This window comes from Nicotiana sylvestris, chromosome 7, assembly GCF_000393655.2.
Source record: "Nicotiana sylvestris chromosome 7, ASM39365v2, whole genome shotgun sequence".
NCBI classification, from domain to species: domain Eukaryota; kingdom Viridiplantae; phylum Streptophyta; class Magnoliopsida; order Solanales; family Solanaceae; genus Nicotiana; species Nicotiana sylvestris.
The window spans coordinates 5,912,825-5,931,143 of NC_091063.1; the positions used below are offsets into that span (position 1 = coordinate 5,912,825).

At 35.5% G+C, this 18,319-nt stretch overlaps 2 protein-coding genes across 7 annotated transcripts; both read left to right on the plus strand.

Moving 5' to 3' along the window:
- The first annotated feature begins 1,110 nt into the window (after positions 1 to 1,110).
- LOC104240673 (phospholipid:diacylglycerol acyltransferase 1-like) lies at positions 1,111 to 8,307 on the plus strand. Its single transcript, XM_009795543.2, has 7 exons — positions 1,111 to 1,988; positions 2,928 to 3,150; positions 3,324 to 3,607; positions 4,739 to 5,063; positions 6,362 to 6,621; positions 7,065 to 7,558; positions 7,859 to 8,307. The coding sequence occupies exons 1-6, from the start codon at positions 1,552 to 1,554 to the stop codon at positions 7,546 to 7,548; spliced, it is 2,013 nt and encodes a 670-aa protein (XP_009793845.1). The 5' UTR covers positions 1,111 to 1,551; the 3' UTR covers positions 7,549 to 7,558; positions 7,859 to 8,307.
- A 3,777-nt stretch (positions 8,308 to 12,084) lies between these two features.
- On the plus strand, positions 12,085 to 17,392 carry LOC104240674 (nuclear transcription factor Y subunit A-4-like). 6 transcript variants are annotated; one of them, XM_070152719.1, is made up of 7 exons: positions 12,310 to 12,485; positions 12,558 to 12,731; positions 14,545 to 14,918; positions 15,274 to 15,386; positions 15,462 to 15,533; positions 16,098 to 16,259; positions 16,848 to 17,392. In XM_070152719.1, the coding sequence occupies exons 3-7, from the start codon at positions 14,609 to 14,611 to the stop codon at positions 17,133 to 17,135; spliced, it is 945 nt and encodes a 314-aa protein (XP_070008820.1). In that variant the 5' UTR covers positions 12,310 to 12,485; positions 12,558 to 12,731; positions 14,545 to 14,608; the 3' UTR covers positions 17,136 to 17,392. The 6 variants fall into 6 exon arrangements, with proteins under 6 accessions (XP_009793851.1, XP_070008820.1, XP_070008823.1 ...); XM_009795549.2 differs by lacking the exons at positions 12,310 to 12,485; positions 12,558 to 12,731 and adding an exon at positions 12,085 to 12,199; XM_070152722.1 differs by lacking the exon at positions 12,558 to 12,731.
- The last annotated feature ends 927 nt before the right edge of the window (positions 17,393 to 18,319 follow it).

Genomic DNA, 18,319 nt, shown 5'->3' on the forward strand with positions numbered 1-18,319 from the left:
AAAATAAATAATTAAAACAAATTCAATATCATAGTCAAAAGATTATTATTTTAATTTAAACTATTTTAGCATAGAGTTGAAGATAACCTTAGATTAACGGTAAAATTGCCTCAATATGGCTTATAAGTTACGAGTTCAAGTCGTTCAAGTAGTCAGTAATAGATGCATCATTAAGGTAGGTTGTCTATATCACATTTCTTAAGATGCAGTTCGATATGTGAAAATAGTCATTAATGCTTGCATTATTAGGGTAGGATGTCCATATCATACCCCTTGTGATACTGTCTTTCTCCGAACTCATGTGATATGGTTCGAATCGTAAAAACAATCACTAATATTTGCATCATTAGAGTACGATGTCTACATCGTACTCCTTGGAGTGCGGCCTTCCTCGAACCCTAAGCGATCGCAAAATACCTTATGCAGTGGACTCTTTTTTTTTTTTTTAATAAAGCACAAAGTTCCAATCTTTCCATAGTCATAGAGATTGTGCTCCATATCTTCCTTACACAAATATTTAAAACGTCATCCATCAAAAATATTTTTTTATTTTTATTGTTATAGATAATAAACGAATGAAGAAAAAAAGATACTACTCCCTCTGTTCCAATTTATGTGAATCTGTTTGACTAGGCGCGGAATTTAAGAAAAAATGAAGACTTTTGGAATTTGTAGTCTTAAACAAGTTAAAAAGGGACCCAGAGTATTTGTGTGATTATAAAAGCTTCTCATTAAGGGTAGAATTGTAAGTTTAAGCTAAATTGTTTCCAAATTTAGAAATGTATCATTCTTTTTAGAACGGACTAAAAAAAAATAAGTTTACGTAAACTGGAACGGACGGGTACTAGTCTACTAGTAGTAGTAAAATTATATATCCAATTTCATTAATTAACGTGTTCCCCCCTCTTGCCATTCTCCCATAATTAAAAACCATATCCCCACCGTCAAATAACCTTAAATTGACCTCACCGATTCAATCAACGGCTGATAATCAATCACAAAGTACATCACGAAGCTCCTAAGAATCTCCACGTGTCACTCACGGACCCCACCTCACATCTCTCTTCCACCTTCTATAGTTTTCTCCGCTTCCATCCCCTCCCCGGATTCCTGCTCCGATCACTCCCCCCCCACCCCCACCCACCTCATCCGCCACCTATATATACACAATACATACAAAACACTATTTTGAATGAAATACAAATCTGTATTTTTCTTCTTCTTTTTGTATTTATAGAAACTGTGTTTTTCTTAATAATATTATTTGCTCTGACATTATACATACATGTGTATTTGTATGTATATGACTATATATGTTTTGCAGAGCTAGGCCCTAGGGTTTGAGTTTTTCAGATTTGATTAGCTGAGAGGTGAATAAATGAGCTGTTACTCAAGCTGCTGTTAACTGCAGCTTTCACTTTCTCAGTCATTAACCGCGAATTACATAAATTCAGTTCATGAATTAGTTAATTAGACATCTGAAATAGTGAATATTCGTATTCATTAATTCAGCTGTACCTGTTACGTGTATTTATAGCAAAAAATACATACATGTCGATTCTAAGGCGTAGGAAGGGTACAGAGCCCAAAAAAACCTCGGATTCAGAGCCTGAGTTCGAAGAATTTAAGGATAAGAATAAGGAGAATAATTTAGGTTCGAGGAGGTTAAGGAGAAGGAGGAGATGGGGATGTGTTGACGGATGTTGTTGGTTTATAGGTTGTATATGTTCGATATGGTGGTTATTATTGTTCCTTTACAACGCAATGCCGGCGTCGTTCCCGCAGTATGTAACGGAGGCGATAACGGGGCCGTTACCGGACCCGCCGGGAGTTAAATTGGCTAAAGAAGGGTTAAGAGCTAAACATCCGGTTGTATTCGTGCCGGGAATTGTGACTGGTGGACTTGAGTTGTGGGAAGGACATCAATGTGCTGAAGGCTTGTTTAGGAAGAGGCTTTGGGGTGGTACTTTTGGTGAATTGTACAAAAGGTACTTACTTTAGCTTTTATTTCTTTTTTTAGTAATTCCAATTTGTGTGCTTTAGCTTTAGCTTTTTTATGATGTTGTGGAGTTTGGTTACACTACAGAGTGGATTATTTGTGCATCAAAATATGGTAAGTGAAAAGGATCTTTTGATGTTATTCAGGGAAATTACGTGAGAAATGTGTTCTTAGTCGTTAATTGAAAGGTTCTGAAAGCTGAAAAGAATTATTCTTTACTGAAATGTGAGGATTTATCATGAAATTGGCTATTTACCAGCCTAAAAGATTCATTCTTTACTAGTAATAGTATTTTTTTTGACAGTTTCTTGTGAAGTTAACAACTACTGTTGGCTATTAGTATTCACTGTCTCCTTTACCTTTTTTGTTCAGTTTTCACTCAAAAACAACCAAAAAAAAAAAAAAAGAAAAAAAAAAGAAGAAGAAGAAGTGGATATTGGATTGGTGGGAGATATGGCATTTGTTCGGAAATTATCTAAAACAGACTCTGCAAACTTAGTCATTTAAGCTTTCTGAACAGTTTTTGCAAACTCTGTTTTTTGGAAAATTTCAAACAAATGCCTTTAGGTGGAGTAGGCTAATGAGGCAAATAAAGTAGGTATGTGGTTAGGTTCTCAAGTTTGTAATTCATAGTTTGGAAATAAAGCATCCTTATTTTCTTTAAATCTTTTCTTTTGTTTGTCTTGCTAATGAAAAAGTGTGATTTCACTGCTTAGTTTGGTCGATTGGAAGTGAAATTTGCTTTAGAGTGAACCAATCAGGGTTATCTAACGTCAACTGACTAATTATTGGTCAGGCTTTAAATTTCTCCAGTGTTGGAACCATAATAGTCGATGAAGATCAATTGAGATATTACTGAATCTTCTGCTTCTGAATTTTTGCTTACAATACATAACAAAAAGCTCTCCTTTTGTCCAATAAAATGCAGACCTCTTTGCTGGGTGGAGCATATGTCACTTGATAATGAAACTGGATTAGATCCTTCTGGTATAAGGATTAGACCTGTCTCTGGACTTGTCGCAGCTGATTACTTTGCTCCAGGTTATTTCGTTTGGGCCGTTTTAATTGCCAATTTGGCTCGCATCGGATATGAGGAGAAGAACATGTATATGGCTGCCTATGATTGGAGAATCTCATTCCAGAACACTGAGGTACTGTGACTCCGACTGCAACATATGTGCGTTTTTCGTTGTTGTTCTAATGTAAAATTTGCTGGAGGATGTTTCCTTCCAACATCAGTTCTGAATTACGAGATATGTCCATCAGCCCAACTAGCAACTACCCTTGCAATCTTATAACACATCTTTTTATTCAAAATCTTCAGGTGCGAGATCAAACTCTAAGCAGGATTAAAAGTAACATAGAACTCATGGTGGCTTCGAGTGGTGGGAAGAAGGTGGTTATAATTCCGCACTCAATGGGTGTTTTATACTTCTTGCATTTCATGAAATGGGTGGAGGCACCGTCTCCAATGGGTGGAGGAGGTGGATCTGATTGGTGTGCTAAACATATAAAAGCCGTAATGAACATTGGGGGCCCCTTTTTGGGTGTCCCAAAAGCAGTCTCAGGATTATTCTCAGCTGAAGCCAAGGATATTGCTGCTGCCAGGTTTCTTTCTCTTAAATGAATCGTCTGACTTTTGCTGATAAAGAAAAATGAAGTCTTGTTTTTATTAAAATATGTTATGTACTGCTCCTTTGTCTTTCTTCTTGTGAGATGTCTAATAGTTGTATGTAATTTGATGATGTTCTTTGTATGATAAATTGTTTATAACTTGCATTCTCATATAATGAACAAGTTCCCAACGCCAAAGATCCTTGTAGTTTTGGCTCCTTTCCTCCCTTTCTAGTAAAGTGGCTTATCTTATATTTTTGGTTCAGAAAGGATCTTTGTCTTTCCCTGTTGGTGATAATGTTGTACCTGCAATCAGGTAAAACTTTTACCTACGAATAAAAGTCATATGATGTAGTTCAAGGGAGCATTTCTGTGCAGGCCTCTTTGCTTTGTTATACGGTAATATATGGCAATATCTTCAGATGTCTAAAATGGTCTACAAACGATACCGTGCCAAAAGATCACTTCAACCTCTGTTTTTCTTATTAGGTTTTTCCTCGTGCTACTAGTTTCTCTCTCAACTCTTCCTTCATCTGATTAAGCATTTCTGTGGTTGTCTTCTGTCATAGCTTCATAAAAGAGAATGTTATTGGTCTTTCACAATGTGCTATTGCATCTGTTAGATTTGAACGAATAAATTCTTTGCTTTTTCTTTTGCATTCTACAGTTTTAAATGGAGAGAGATGGAAATTGAATCTGTGCTCCATTAAGTACAAAGATACTAAATCAATTTTAGACTCTGTTTTCAGCCTTCCGTTCCTATTGCTTCTTATTGATAGTTGCCTCTGAATAACTGAGGTTGTATATCATGACTTCGCCCGATAAGAGTTAGATGTACCACAATAATGCTCCTAGTGTTAAAAGTACAGATAAAATAAGAGTTAATCTTTTTGTACCCTTTAAAAACAACTAGTTAATTTCCTCTATGAAACTATTCTGATGCCTTTTTCTCGATCAGTTCATCTCCTGTAATGTGTGTATTAGCATACTCTTGTGAAGGGAATGTACTGTTCACATGCATGCAGAAGTAGTTTATTTCATGTGCCACCTAACTTGGAGTTTCTGGTCTTTTGTTTATCTGCAAGAGGTATTCCTGGGCTGAAGTAGAATTTGCCCCTTCTGCAGGTCTATGGCCCCAAGTTTTTTGGAAAGTGAAATGTTCAATTTTCAAACTTTACAGCATGTAATGAGAATGACTCGTACATGGGATTCAACAATGTCAATGATACCAAAAGGCGGAGACACTATCTGGGGTGGGCTGGATTGGTCCCCAGAAGAAGGCTATGAGTGTAACGAAAAGAAGCCGAAGAACAACAGCACCCAGATGGCAAAGAGTGATGGGGGAAGAAAGTCGGTTAATGCTACTCGTGTGAAGTATGGAAGAATAATATCATTTGGGAAGCATGTAGCTGATTTACACTCATCAGAGATCGAGAGGATTGACTTCAGAGTAATGTTCTTGAATTTTAAATTTTCACTAACTACTGTCAATGATTTATATTGCCAATACAATACTATTTAAACTATCATGCTCCAAAATAACATGATAACCCATTAGCTACCAGTAGGATCAGATGCTAAGACATAAATTTTCATATGCTGACTAAAAAGTACCTACCAGGCTGTCACAAACGAGTGAAATATACATTTATCTTTTTCGTGTGTCAGTTTTCCATATGCAGTGCATATGTAGCCTTCACTCCATCTTCTAATGTAGACATGGGAAGGCGTGGTGATATGAGACACAAATTGAGCAAGAACAGAAAATCTTCTCTTTCATATAAGCCTCTAGTTGGAATATACATTTATCTTTTTCGTGTGTCAGTTTTCCATATGCAGTATTCGCTCTATCTTCTAATGTAGAGGATGGGAAAGGCGTGGTGATATGAGACACAAATTGAGTGATAACAGAAAATCTTCCTTTCACATAAGCCTCTAGTTGGAATGTCTATTGGTGATTCTAGTTTCATATTTATGTAGTGTAGTTTCAATTATGAACTGGCTGCTGAGGTCTGTGATTCTATCAAGCTTTTGGAGTCGAAAGATATTTTGTAACTTTTATTATGTTGAAAACGTGCAAGTACTCTCATAGGTGGATCTTTCATTTGATGTTTTCTTTTTCTGTAACTGTCTTTAAAGACAGGTCATAATGCGAAATTGGTCGTTTGATCTGCTTTTTAAAAAACATAAGCACTTATGCAGTCATTAGTTAGATTAACTATGCTGTTAAGTACAGTAGTACACTGCAAATTCTTCGTTCGTTAAGACTATCTACTGTCACTGTGCATATCAGGAAACTTGTGATATTTCTTTGGCTAATCCTGTTGCTGGGTGAAGTAGTTTTGACATGTATAACGCATCCTAAAGAGTCGAGAGTTACACGTGGTATTGCAGATTGCCATGAAGTAACAGTTATTTCATCCCAAATTTGATGTATTCAACTATCCACGAATTGATTTTATCATGTTTCAGATGTGCTCTACACTACAACAACAACATACCCAGTATATTCCCACATGTGGGGTCTGGGGAAGGTAGTGTGTACGCAGACCTTACCCCTACTTAGTGAAGATAGAGAGATTGTCTCTAATAGACAGATGTGCTCTACACTAGTTTGTTTAAACTTCCATATGCAGTGGTTATCAGCAAACTATTCTGACTGTCATTTCTGCTTTTCCAGTTTTAAGTTTCCTTAGAAATAAGAAAATAAGTTTTAACTGGCCCTGTTCATTGTTCGGTTCTCTCCAGGATGCTATCAAAGGTAAAAGTCATGCTAATTCAACTTGTCGTGATGTGTGGACTGAGTACCATGATATGGGTATTGGAGGTGTCAAAGCTGTGGCAGATTACAAAGCTTATACAGCTGGATCTGTTTTGGATCTTCTTCATTTTGTTGCACCAAAGCTGATGAAGCGTGGTAGTGCTCATTTTTCATATGGAATTGCTGATGATCTGAATGACAAAAAATATGAACACTACAAATATTGGTCAAATCCCCTGGAAACAAAGTAAGGTTCTAAATTGTTCTGTAGACTTATTCTTTGATCTGATATGTCCGTGCTCTTAGGCCAGCTCCGATCTTTATCTTCTTGACTTGAAGCCCATCTATAGAGTATGCAAATATATTACGGACACAACTGAGATTCAGACCTCTTTTGGTTCACCAATTTTTGTTGTATAACGTAGATATAAAGGTGAAATATTTTCAGGGTTCTAGAGGCTGCAAACATTCTTTTGCAAATATGATTCCATCTTGTCAACTTTCACTATCGGGTTCCGTCCCAAAGTTCCAGTTTGGCAATTAATGCTTGCTTCTGTGTTTGCAAGTAGTAGTTCATAGAACATGTTGCAAAAGACGCTCTTCCATCTCTCTTGAGTTGGTTCATTGTATGTTACAGCAATCTATTTGGCATATTTATAGCTAGTTCTCAGTCTTATGTTCCATTTACAGATTGCCCAATGCACCAGGGATGGAAATCTTCTCAATGTATGGAGTTGGAATTCCAACTGAAAGAGCATATGTATACAAACTTAGTCCTGCTGGAGATTGCTATATTCCTTTCCAGATAGATTCTTCAGCTGAGGGTGGAAATGAAAGTCCTTGCTTGAAAGGCGGTGTATTTCATACCGATGGGGATGAAACTGTACCTATTTTAAGTGCAGGTTACATGTGTGCGAAAGGATGGAGAGGAAAGACCCGATTCAATCCATCAGGCATCCATACATTTATAAGAGAGTATAATCACGCCCCTCCAGCTACTCTTTTAGAAGGCAGGGGAACGCAAAGTGGTGCTCACGTCGATATAATGGGAAATTTTGCACTAATTGAAGATATCATCAGAATAGCTGCTGGGGCTACTGGAGAAGACTTGGGAGGAGATCAAGTGTACTCGGATATCTTCAAGTGGTCTGAAAGGATTAAACTAAAGCTTTAACATTTCAATGGTGAGATTTATGCCATGTCTTTTTTACAATATGACTGATGCTATATGGTTTCAAGTTCCTTCTTTCGTTGTTATGATTAGAAAAGGTAAAAGAATAGATCAATAGGTTTTTGGACTTTCACTGGTTATAGGTTGCATGAAAATCATGCACTTCAACTTTTGTAGCTTAGAAGTATTCTATATTAGGTGCATGAAGGCTTCATTTTCTTAACTGAATGAATCGATGTCAGCTGAGATAGTTATTTGCTATACTATATTGGTAGTAGTTCCATACAACTTAGGATGCTGCTTTTGTACGCAGAATTTCATGTGCGCGTAACCAATTACTTTGGGGAGCTTCTTGTGCTAAGCAATACAACTGGCTTCTCGTCTCCCTGCTGAAACATCGGTTTTATCTGAACAAGAGCCGGGAAACCTGAAGCTGCTTACTTCAGTGTCGAAGAACTGTAAATTTTCCAAGAAGCATGCTTGTTTACACCCATTTTCACTATGCTTTAGTTTGGCTGCCATTAGGTTTGCATAACTTCATGTTCCTATTAATTTTGGACATTCATTGATTTTTTCTGTAATTATGTCATAATTATATCCTTCATAGCTTAGTGCACATACTAATTCGAAAGCAGCAAAGAACTGGTTGATTTGCTTTTAGATAGGGAAGTATTTATCTTGTCCTATTATATGGTTTATGTATCAAGAATGTAATCAGTCAATTTATCTTTTTTTCTATTCAAGTTGGGTAGATAAAACTGATGATGGCCGAAAATACCTTTATTTACTTTTGTGCAATCAACTTTGATCCCTTCTAGTTCCCTAGTCAGTTACTGTCTTTAAAAAATGCGTTTGAAGTACATATGGAAAAAGGGTTAATTTCTTACATATAATCTAATTTTATCCGTTATATTAGTAAAGTCACAAAATTATTTCTTGTATCACTAAAAATGCCAAGTAAAGTCACAAAATTGTTTCTTGTATCTTTAAAAATGCTAAATTATGTGTTAATTTCTCAGATAATACAACTAATCGGAAAGTTGCTTTCTGTTGCCGCAAATCTCTTCAACTCTGAATCGGACCCCAAGTAACTGTAAGAACTCGACTTCAACAAATTTAATCAAATATTAACCTTTTAACGAGTAATTCATTTCACGTTGGTTTAGTCCGTTATTAAGAAAGACATATGTAATGGATTTCATTAATTTGCAAGTAGATCTTTTTATTTTGTTTGAATCGTCATGCCTTACCAACAAGTGTTATGATGAAGTGGTAAGCGGTGACGGACCCAGGATTTTGTGCAAGTGGGTTCAGTCAGAGAAGTCCATAACTAACATAAGTTGTATAAGCGAGTTCAAAAATAATTTCTATACAAAATTTACCCTGCTTTAGCCATAATTTATACATATACATAGTATTATTTTTTGACGAAGCGGGTTTAGTTGAACTCACTTCTCACCACTTGGGTCCGCCCCTGGCGGTAAGTACTCTTTATATTTAATTAGAAATTTTGGGTTCGAGCGTTAAAACACTTTAGTCAGACTTTAACGTGGGTAATGTACCTTAGGGGAGAAATAAAGAAAAAAAAATCGTGTAGCCCATATTTACTATGCCCAACTGTTAAATGCCTAACAATTAACTCCACTTCCATTTAATTGGTTTAAAGTGAGGTTTACTTGCCAAAAACGACAAACAGTGGGATTTGGATTACATTTGTCCTTATTTTGTCGTCGTTTAGTCACCTCAAACCGCCAAAAAAGATCACCGGATTTCCGATGCCTTAGAAGTTTTATTTTGTGTCTCGTACAATTTACACGTTGTATGAGACTTCTTTTTATCTCACAAATTTGTGGACCTTAATCTTATATTTCTGGGTCCACAAAATTATGCGATAAAAAAGTTATCTCATACAACTAGTGTCAGTTGCATGAAAAACAAAATAAAATTTTCCCCTATGTTGCTGTTCTTACGTTAAAAAACCTGCCCAGAATTTTGATTCTTTTAACAACTACTCCTACCAATCTATTGCGTGGATATACAGACTGGCCTTCTTTGTCAACTTTCTTCTTTTACATCCTCCATCGAATAAGTTTAAATTCAAAGTGGAGCCAAGAATAAGTTTTGGGACGGTAGTTTGTTTGAGAAATAATGACATGCTTTTATATAATTTAAGGTTAAAATTTTTATTTTATTTATAATGATAAGCTTTTATGATCACTCAAATTTTAAACAATATTTAATATTGCAAGTTTCAAAAAAAGAAATTTCTTGAGCTCTTTGCCGAATCAAACTAATCACATCAATTGAAACGGAGTGAATAATTATTATATTATTTTTAGTTTTTTGTCTAGCATTAATCCCAAATCTTAACTACTTCTCTCCCTACTTTGACAAGAGGGGTTGCTCTGATGGTAAGCAACCCCCACTTCCAACCGAGAGATTGTGAGTTCGAGTCTCCCCAAGAGCAAGGTGGGAAGTTCTTGGAGGGAAGGATGTCGGGGGTCTATTTGGAAACAGTCTCTCTACCCTAGGGTAGGGATAAGATCTGCGTACACACTACCCTCCCCAGACCCCACTAAGTGGGATTATACTGGGTTGTTGTTGTTGTTGTTGTTGTTGTTCTCTCTCTACTTTGACTTAGGTAACTATTACTCCTTCATTTAAAAAAAAATTTACCTCTTTCCTTTTTAGTCTGTTTTAGAAAGAGCGATTCCTTTTTAAATTTGAAAATAATGTAACATTAAACTATTTATTTTACCCGTAATGAGATGATTTATGATCATATAAATATTTATGAGTTATTTAAACCACAAGTCTTTTGTTCCATTTTAAACTCCATGCACGGTCAAATATGTTCATCTTTTTAAAATGGAGAGAATATTAATTAACTAGTACTAGTGTGAATGCGAGGCAGAAGTTTCTCCCAGTCTCTAGAAAACTAAGTTTAATATATTGAGGGGGAATTTTTTCAATTATTGATATATTTAATTAAATTGACGTGCAGTGTTTTAAAGGATAAAATTAAGATAAAATGTTAGGACTCGTCTCTAGATGGGTAATCTCTAAATAGGAAATTGAGTTTTTGGCTTGTGTCACAAGATCTTACGATGAAAATTCCTTTTTAATGTTCGATAGGTTAAACAAATTTCATATATACTCATACTTTAGGTTCCTAATTCCTATGTTTATTTAGAGAGAACTAATAACTATATTTAAAAAAATGAATTCTACTTCAAGTTATCTTATTTTATTCATTTTGTTGCGACCAAATAAACATACACATTACGAACCTAAGTATGAGTACATAGGAAACTATAATTACTGTAATATAAATATAGAAAAGGTTCCCTTTCACTCGAAATATTATAATCTATATGAATCTATCTTACGTTAACTTGTTAAAGGTGACAATTTCTCCTTGTGTCTATCGAAATGGATAAGAGAAGAGTCACGTAAGTACATGCATTTCATAAAGTTATTAAACAAAATAAATTTAAAAAGTTCAAGTTTCTAAATTAAATCTTGCATTACTAATTAATCTCAATATAACTAATACTATTTTTGGTTTACGCTATTAAAGTTTGCATAACCTATGGGGCGTTTAATGCCGAAAATCATATGGTGTATATATAACCCATGCATGCATAAATTAAACGATAATTTATGTATTATTATATGAAAGTATGAGAGGTTGACCATGCATGAATCTTAAATAATAATACATGTATTATTTATTCACTATATAACAATTCATGTATTGTACGATAATCCTACGTAGTATTATTTATAACTAAACCACAATCAAACGATATTAAACTATAAGTCATTGCCTTGTATGTGGGGCATTTTGGTAAATAGGCTCAATGGACGAACCAATAACCTTAACCGTTTCGAAATTAATCCATTTAAAATTCGGATTACAAAACACACTCCACAATTTACGAGCGTGTACCTCACACGTCCAAAAAAGAAGAAAGAGAAAAAGAGATAGGTCATGCAAATGAAGATTAAGCGCGTGACAGAAGTAATTACAGTGGAACAGTAAAGGGCGGCTAAACACAGTGGGTAAAGACTAAAGTAATTACTACTATTTTAGTGTTACAGTACAGACCTCTGAGCCAATTAACACTCTCATCTTTTAAAAAAAGAAAGAAGTCAGAAATGGTTAAAATTTTGAAAACTGATGATGCCATTTATGTGTTAGCAAGCTACTCTACTTTTCCCTTCGTTTCAATTTACGTGAACTTGTTTTAATTTACGTGAACTTGTTTGACTGAGCACGGAGTTTAAGAAAAAAATGAAGACTTTTAAAATTTGTGATCCTAAACAAGTCCAAATGGACCCAGAATATTTGTGTAGTTATAAAAGCCTCTCATCAAGGGTAGAGTTGTAACTTTAAGCTAAATTGTTACCAAATTTAGAAAGGGTTCCTTCTTTTTGGAACGGACTAAAAAGGAAATAGGTTCACGTAACAGAGTAGCTACTATTGGAATTTTCTTTTTAATTCTTAAACAGCAGAAGCAGCATGTTTTTTTTAATACTACTATCTCTTTTATAGAGAGAGGGAGAGAGAGTTTGAAGGAAGGGAACATGCTTAATTTCATCCCAACAGGCGACTCTTGTGTTTATTTTCCTTTCTTTTCCTAATCTAAAGGTATTTCTCCATTTCTTTAATTTAAAGTTTTCCCACTTATTTATCCTACTTCAAGTTATGAGATGATTATATATTTTCATATACACGTAGACTTGTTCTTTTCTTCTTCTCTTATTATATTAGTCATGTTTTCTGTTTGTTTCGTTTTTGCCATTTGTTTTTGCAGTAAAATCTGCTATTTTGGGTATTATATATATATGTGTTCTCCACTTCTGCTTATTGAATGTTGAATACATGTGGTTAGTTTTTTGCTAATGGTTATGCACGTGTAAAAGGAAAATAATGGGTAAAGTTATTATCTTTACTTTAATATGTGATACTGTTTATGGTTGGATACTAACTGGGGTTTTGACTTCAGGTTCATATAGTCTGTTTTGGGTATATCAAGAAACTTAACAAGATGGAATTTTGGAATGGTGCCTGTTATGTGTAAAAGAGATCTACAATTTGCTTTGACTTTTCTTCTCAGCTACTGTTCTTTGTCCTCATTTATTTTTCTCCTTCTTCTCAGCTACTGTTCTTGTTCCTTCTGGTAAGCTGGGTTTTCCTGGTGTGTGTGTGTGTGTTTTTTTTTGGGGGGGGGGGGGGGATAGCGCACGGGAAAAAAGAAAATAAATAGGTTTTCAGGCATTTTCTGTTTTTCAGGATTTTCTCTCTTTTGTCATTTGTCATTAATTTGGACTTATGGTTGGTTGGAGCTGTATTGATGAGTATTAAAGATGCATGGTGATCTGAGGCGGATGCAGTGTATTGGTGGTGCCGGGTTCATCTTAACCCGGTGCTTTTATATGTGTAAAAATTTCCTTAAAATTGCATTAAATTGTAGGTATGAATCTCTGACTTTAAAAATACAATGGATTCAATGCTAAAAACCTTAAAAATTGTATGCATGATTTAGTAGTTCTGTGTATTTTCTGATCGATGATGGAACTTTAGGCTTGCTCTATAAACTAAAAAAGGACAGTTATTTGGTAGGTGATGGGCTATTGTTATGTTATTGATTATTAATTGTTAGAAGCTGTATGTAAACCTGGTACGCAAAATGACAACCTACCCTCTTCTTTATTCCTAGCTCCCATCAACCACCTTAGTACCAGTATGATTAAATTGTCTTGTTAAAAAATCAAGTCTTTGTATGGCATGTTTGGCCAGCTTGATTGATTTGTGGTTTAACTTGAATTTCCATGTTTTTAGTTATAATCTGAGCTCTGTAGGTTAACTCAATAGTAGTAGCCCATTAATTGTTTACCCTTAAAATTGGATAACAATTAAACTTATAATGTGGTTTTAAGGATATGTGATTTCACCTAATATCAATTGATAGATGCAAAGAGTAATAATAGAAATTAACAATATTATAAAGCAAACCAGTGTTTGAACGGAATTCAGCCCTCGAGTTGAATACCCTCGAACTAATTTGTGCAAGAACAGTTAAAATATAACAAACTGATGAACAAGAATATGAACTATAGAAAAGGTGTTATATTGCTTTGATATCTCAGAGTGTAAGGTGTCTACAAAATGATTAGGACCCTCTTTATATAGTAGAGGAATCCTATCTATGGTACAATTTTAATTACGGAAGTAAATCCTATGATTAGCCTAAACACTTGTCTTTGATTTGATCCGTTCTGAGATTCCCGCCATGATCTTCAACCAGTCATGGATATCTCGCTTTCCTGTTATTGTGCTTTGCTCAGAGTCTGCCCCGTGTAGTCTCGATCGTTGCCGGCCTCGATCTCGGCAAGCACTTCGATTCTCGAACTCGGTACCTTGTTTTCGTCACTTTGACCTGCTCCACTATGAGGCTAACCCTCGATTCAACTCCCTGATCTCGATCAAATAGTAAAATCGTGTCGGCCCGATTTTAACCGTATACAGTAATATATGTTATTTTGATGGAGATTTGAATAAAGAAGAAGAAATCTTGTGTGCTTTTGAGAGAGCATAAAATAGCGTTGTATGTTTTGGAAGTTATTGTTTTGGGTGGGGGGTGGGGTTGGGGGGACCATAGAGTTGAAGACTAATGTACCTTCGAAAATTTGATGCCTCAAGTTTGGTAGCTTGAAGCTGCTTGGTGTTTACATGAGAGTTTGAATATCGAAATAAATTCTGGGCAAGTTGCTTGAATGGATATCGTGGAGTTGCGTAAGATGTTAAGTTGCCAACTATAAATGGTATTAAAACATTAATACTGCTTTATGCACTAAAGCAGTCATTTTAAGGGATCAAGAGAAAATATCAAGTTCAAATTGATTTATCTGCCTCGCTGCTCTATCATGTTATGGGTGTTCTGTATTTTATTTTAATATGTTATGCTTTTCATTTTTTGGTCAATTGTGCAGCCTGCTACTCGTCTTTGTTGTTTCACCGGATTATGCCTAGGAAAAATTATGTGCGGATAAGCAAATGGCTGTTCGAGCTCAAGCTTTACCAAATAGAAGCTTAGAACAAACTTCCACCTGCTTTGTGCCTCATTTTGCTGTCAATAGCTCAACATGGTGGAGTTCCAATGAAGTACAGTCTTCACAGTCTCTACCGAAAAATTTAACCTCAGAAGTGGTATTTCAACCTCCGCCCTGTCAGCAGATGAAGCCTCTTGGTCTGGGATTACAAGGCGACGACTCATACTCCACCCAATCAAATAGTAACTCCCCGCTAGAAGTGACTGCTTTGGGGAAAACAGGTTCTCAAGATCAATGCGCTTCTTCTGGATCTGGTAATTACTTGCAGATTATTAAGTGAATCTTTTCGGACTTTATAGTAGTGTAATCATTAATGACTGCTGTTAGTAACACTTCAGTAAGAGTGGATTTTCTGGATCCTTTGTCTTAATTGGTCTGAGAAAGCACATCTCGACTTGTTTAGATGGTGCTTGCTTAACGTTTATACATTTGCAGCATGATCTTTTATACGATAATGACTCACTTGTGCTGACAATGGCTGAATTCTATATATGAAAAGTTATTTAGTTTAGTGCTGATAGCTTTATCAAAACAGAATTTGACTTTTTCCTGGATAGTTTATTTGCTATTAGGAGTGGAGTATCTTACGGCTTGTTTTGCTTTCCTCAGTTCACGACGAGAGCTACAAAAGGAATAAGCAAGCTCAAATCAAGACTAATCCTTTTATTAGATATCCAGAATATCCCACCGATTGTTCACAAAGTGAAATGGCCCATTCAATTGTAAGTTCCTGCTATCCAAGGATATTTTGCTTTAACATTTGTATTAAACTAATCTATCAAGATTTAATGTTGCAGAGCCACGCTCCTTTTGGTTACTCCGACCCCTATCTCAGTGGCTTTTATGCTGCTTACGGACCTCATGTTTTTGTGAGTATTGTAATATCATATTTGCCTCTCGTGTTGCTTATTTTCAGTTTCTTTTCTTTTTTCCCTACTAGATCACTTTTCACAATGGCCCTTATATATTAAATAGAAGGTGATCCGTTAATGTTTGTGGTCTTTTTGACATATCAAGTCTTGGTTTATGGATATGAGAGAAGGCTAAATGCACTTTAACTCTTTTATGTTTTTGCAATGACATCGTATTGGCTTGTTTTTCTTACCTTACTAAAATGCAATTAATCTTGATTTTCCTTTTATGTTCCTATCCTTATGTGCATGATGTTTTACAACTTCAAGTTGTTTGATTTTGCTAAAACTGTACTTCGTCCTTAGTTAACCTGAAAGAGTGCATAAGCCATTGTATGTAGGAATTATCATTGTTTTGCGACTTATATGTGCACTATTTGTATTCTGAGTCAAGCTTTAAACATTTGATTCAATCTGTGCACTAGGTGATGTATTTGCTCGGAAAGGAGAATAATAATGAATATTGTATTTTGATTCGTCCAGTCTCAAAATAGTTTTAGTTCTGACATTTGGTCAATTCAGCCTCAAATGATTGGCATAGCGCCTGCACGGGTCCCTCTACCCCTCGATCTTGCAGAAGATGGACCGGTTTATGTAAATGCGAAACAGTATCATGGGATCTTAAGGCGAAGACAGATGCGTGCTAAGCTTGAGGCTCAAAACAAACTTGTCAAAGCTAGAAAGGTATATGTTACTTTTCATCTTTTCCCATGTTTTAGTAGTGAAGCAAGTTCAAATCTGTTTGTCTGAGTTGATTTTCTGCCAATGCACTATGCTGAGACACCAATTGGGGAAAACGGATAGACTGGAGAGTTTCTTCACATTTACTGGGGATGTATGATTATGTCAATAGGTACTTGACTAGAAGGTTTTATTTTTGCCTCTCCGGAGGAGGCTAGAGTTTTCGGGTTATGTTGTGTTTAGAGTTTCTCAAGCTGGTTAATAATGCCTATCTAGTCTAACTAGGAAGATATAAAGGTTTTTAGTACCATGTTTACAGATTGAAGCAACTCAAAGTGTGAAAATAAACATCATGCAACTGTGCATGTAGTGTAGTCCCTGCCAATGGTCTCATCTATTATAAGCTTAAACCTACCTTTTAGCCAATATTATAAGCTTAAACTTGCTATAACTTCTAATTTTCGATCTACATTGGGCTTAATCAGCCTTCACAAGGTAGGAGGTTAGGTCTGCCTACGCATTACACCGAGTCTCTTGTTGTTGTCGTATTGGGCTTAATCTGCGTTCATTTCCCTTGTTGACTGCATACAGCCGTATCTTCATGAATCACGGCATCTTCACGCGGTAAAGAGGGTTAGAGGGTCCGGAGGGCGTTTTCTTAGCACAAAGAAGCTTCAAGAATCAATTCCAAACGACTTGAATTCTTCTCAGGATTTGGTTACACGTGAGGCTCACACTTCTGCTTTCTTGAGCGTCCGACAGGATGCTGCGCATAACAGCGTCATTTTCCAGCAGCAGCAGCATGATCACAGGGCCTCAAGTCTATCCTCTCACATGGCTGTTTCCATGCAAAGTAGTAGAAGTACTGGCATTTCATGAACATGGCTGGGACTCAGTAATGTACTCAAAGTTGTCTTGTGATTCAAGTTTCAACTCACCCGCGGGCAATTCATCCTTGGCTTTATACTCTTACTGTTATGTCTTCCTGGTTACTCTAATTTTTTGATAAGGTGTTCTCTAGTTATTCTAATTATCAACTGGATTTTCCACTTTTGTAATGGTGTACTTTTGGTTGAACTCTAGGTGCTTGGACCCAACTTTATGGAAAGTTTTAAAAGTTCTCTTGTTATGTTTAATGGCTCGTAGCTACCGCTTTCTTTTTATCTGAAACAACCTCTCTACCTTTAAAGAAGGGGTAAGGTCGCGTATACACTACCCTACTATTAAGGTTAAATTGTTTAAACACAAAGTATCCCTCGGATGCAACTCATAATGAAGTGTAACAACGAGGAGCTAGATCCCGTCCCACCCACCGACCCACCCCAAAAAAAATACTTAATAGAAATAGAAGGAAATGTTCATGTTGTTTAAGGAGTCAGAAAAGGCTGGGCACAAAGCATACTTCAGATTCATAATTGAAGACTGGGAAAAGAAAAGGAGAGCTGTGTTTTTAATTTTCCAAATAGAAATAAGAAAGAATTTTCCTAGGAAAAAATAAACAAGAACTTTGTTGAAAGCTAAGTACTAGTAATTAATATGAGTTACGTGATGATATGATAGTTGAGATCATTATTTTATGCAAAAAAAGGCACAAAAGTTGGAGCAACTCAAAGGAATAATAAGTATCCCATCTCTATCTATCCAGCACATCCAAGAACTCTTTGACAATTAATTCAGATTAATTATGTGCAATCCTTTGGGGAAAAGAGTGGTGGCCTTTGGGGAAAAAATGGACAACAAATGTATGGTATTTACAAAATTCATGAATAATATATATTTATATATATAAATCCTATTTAATCTATAAAGTGTAACTTGTATTACTAAGTTAAGTGTCATAATTTGATTTTGTTTGGATATTCAGATGACAGCTAAACTTTTATTGATAAAATTGTGTTGCAACTGAGTTTTTTTTTTTTTTTAATTCAATTATAATGTTATTGTTTTAAAGCTATGGTATCAACTGGATTTACTTTTATTAGCAAAAGAACGTATAATTTTGAAGAATAAAAGAATCAATAAACTTTTAATATACTTCATACACTTTACTATCATGGTCATGT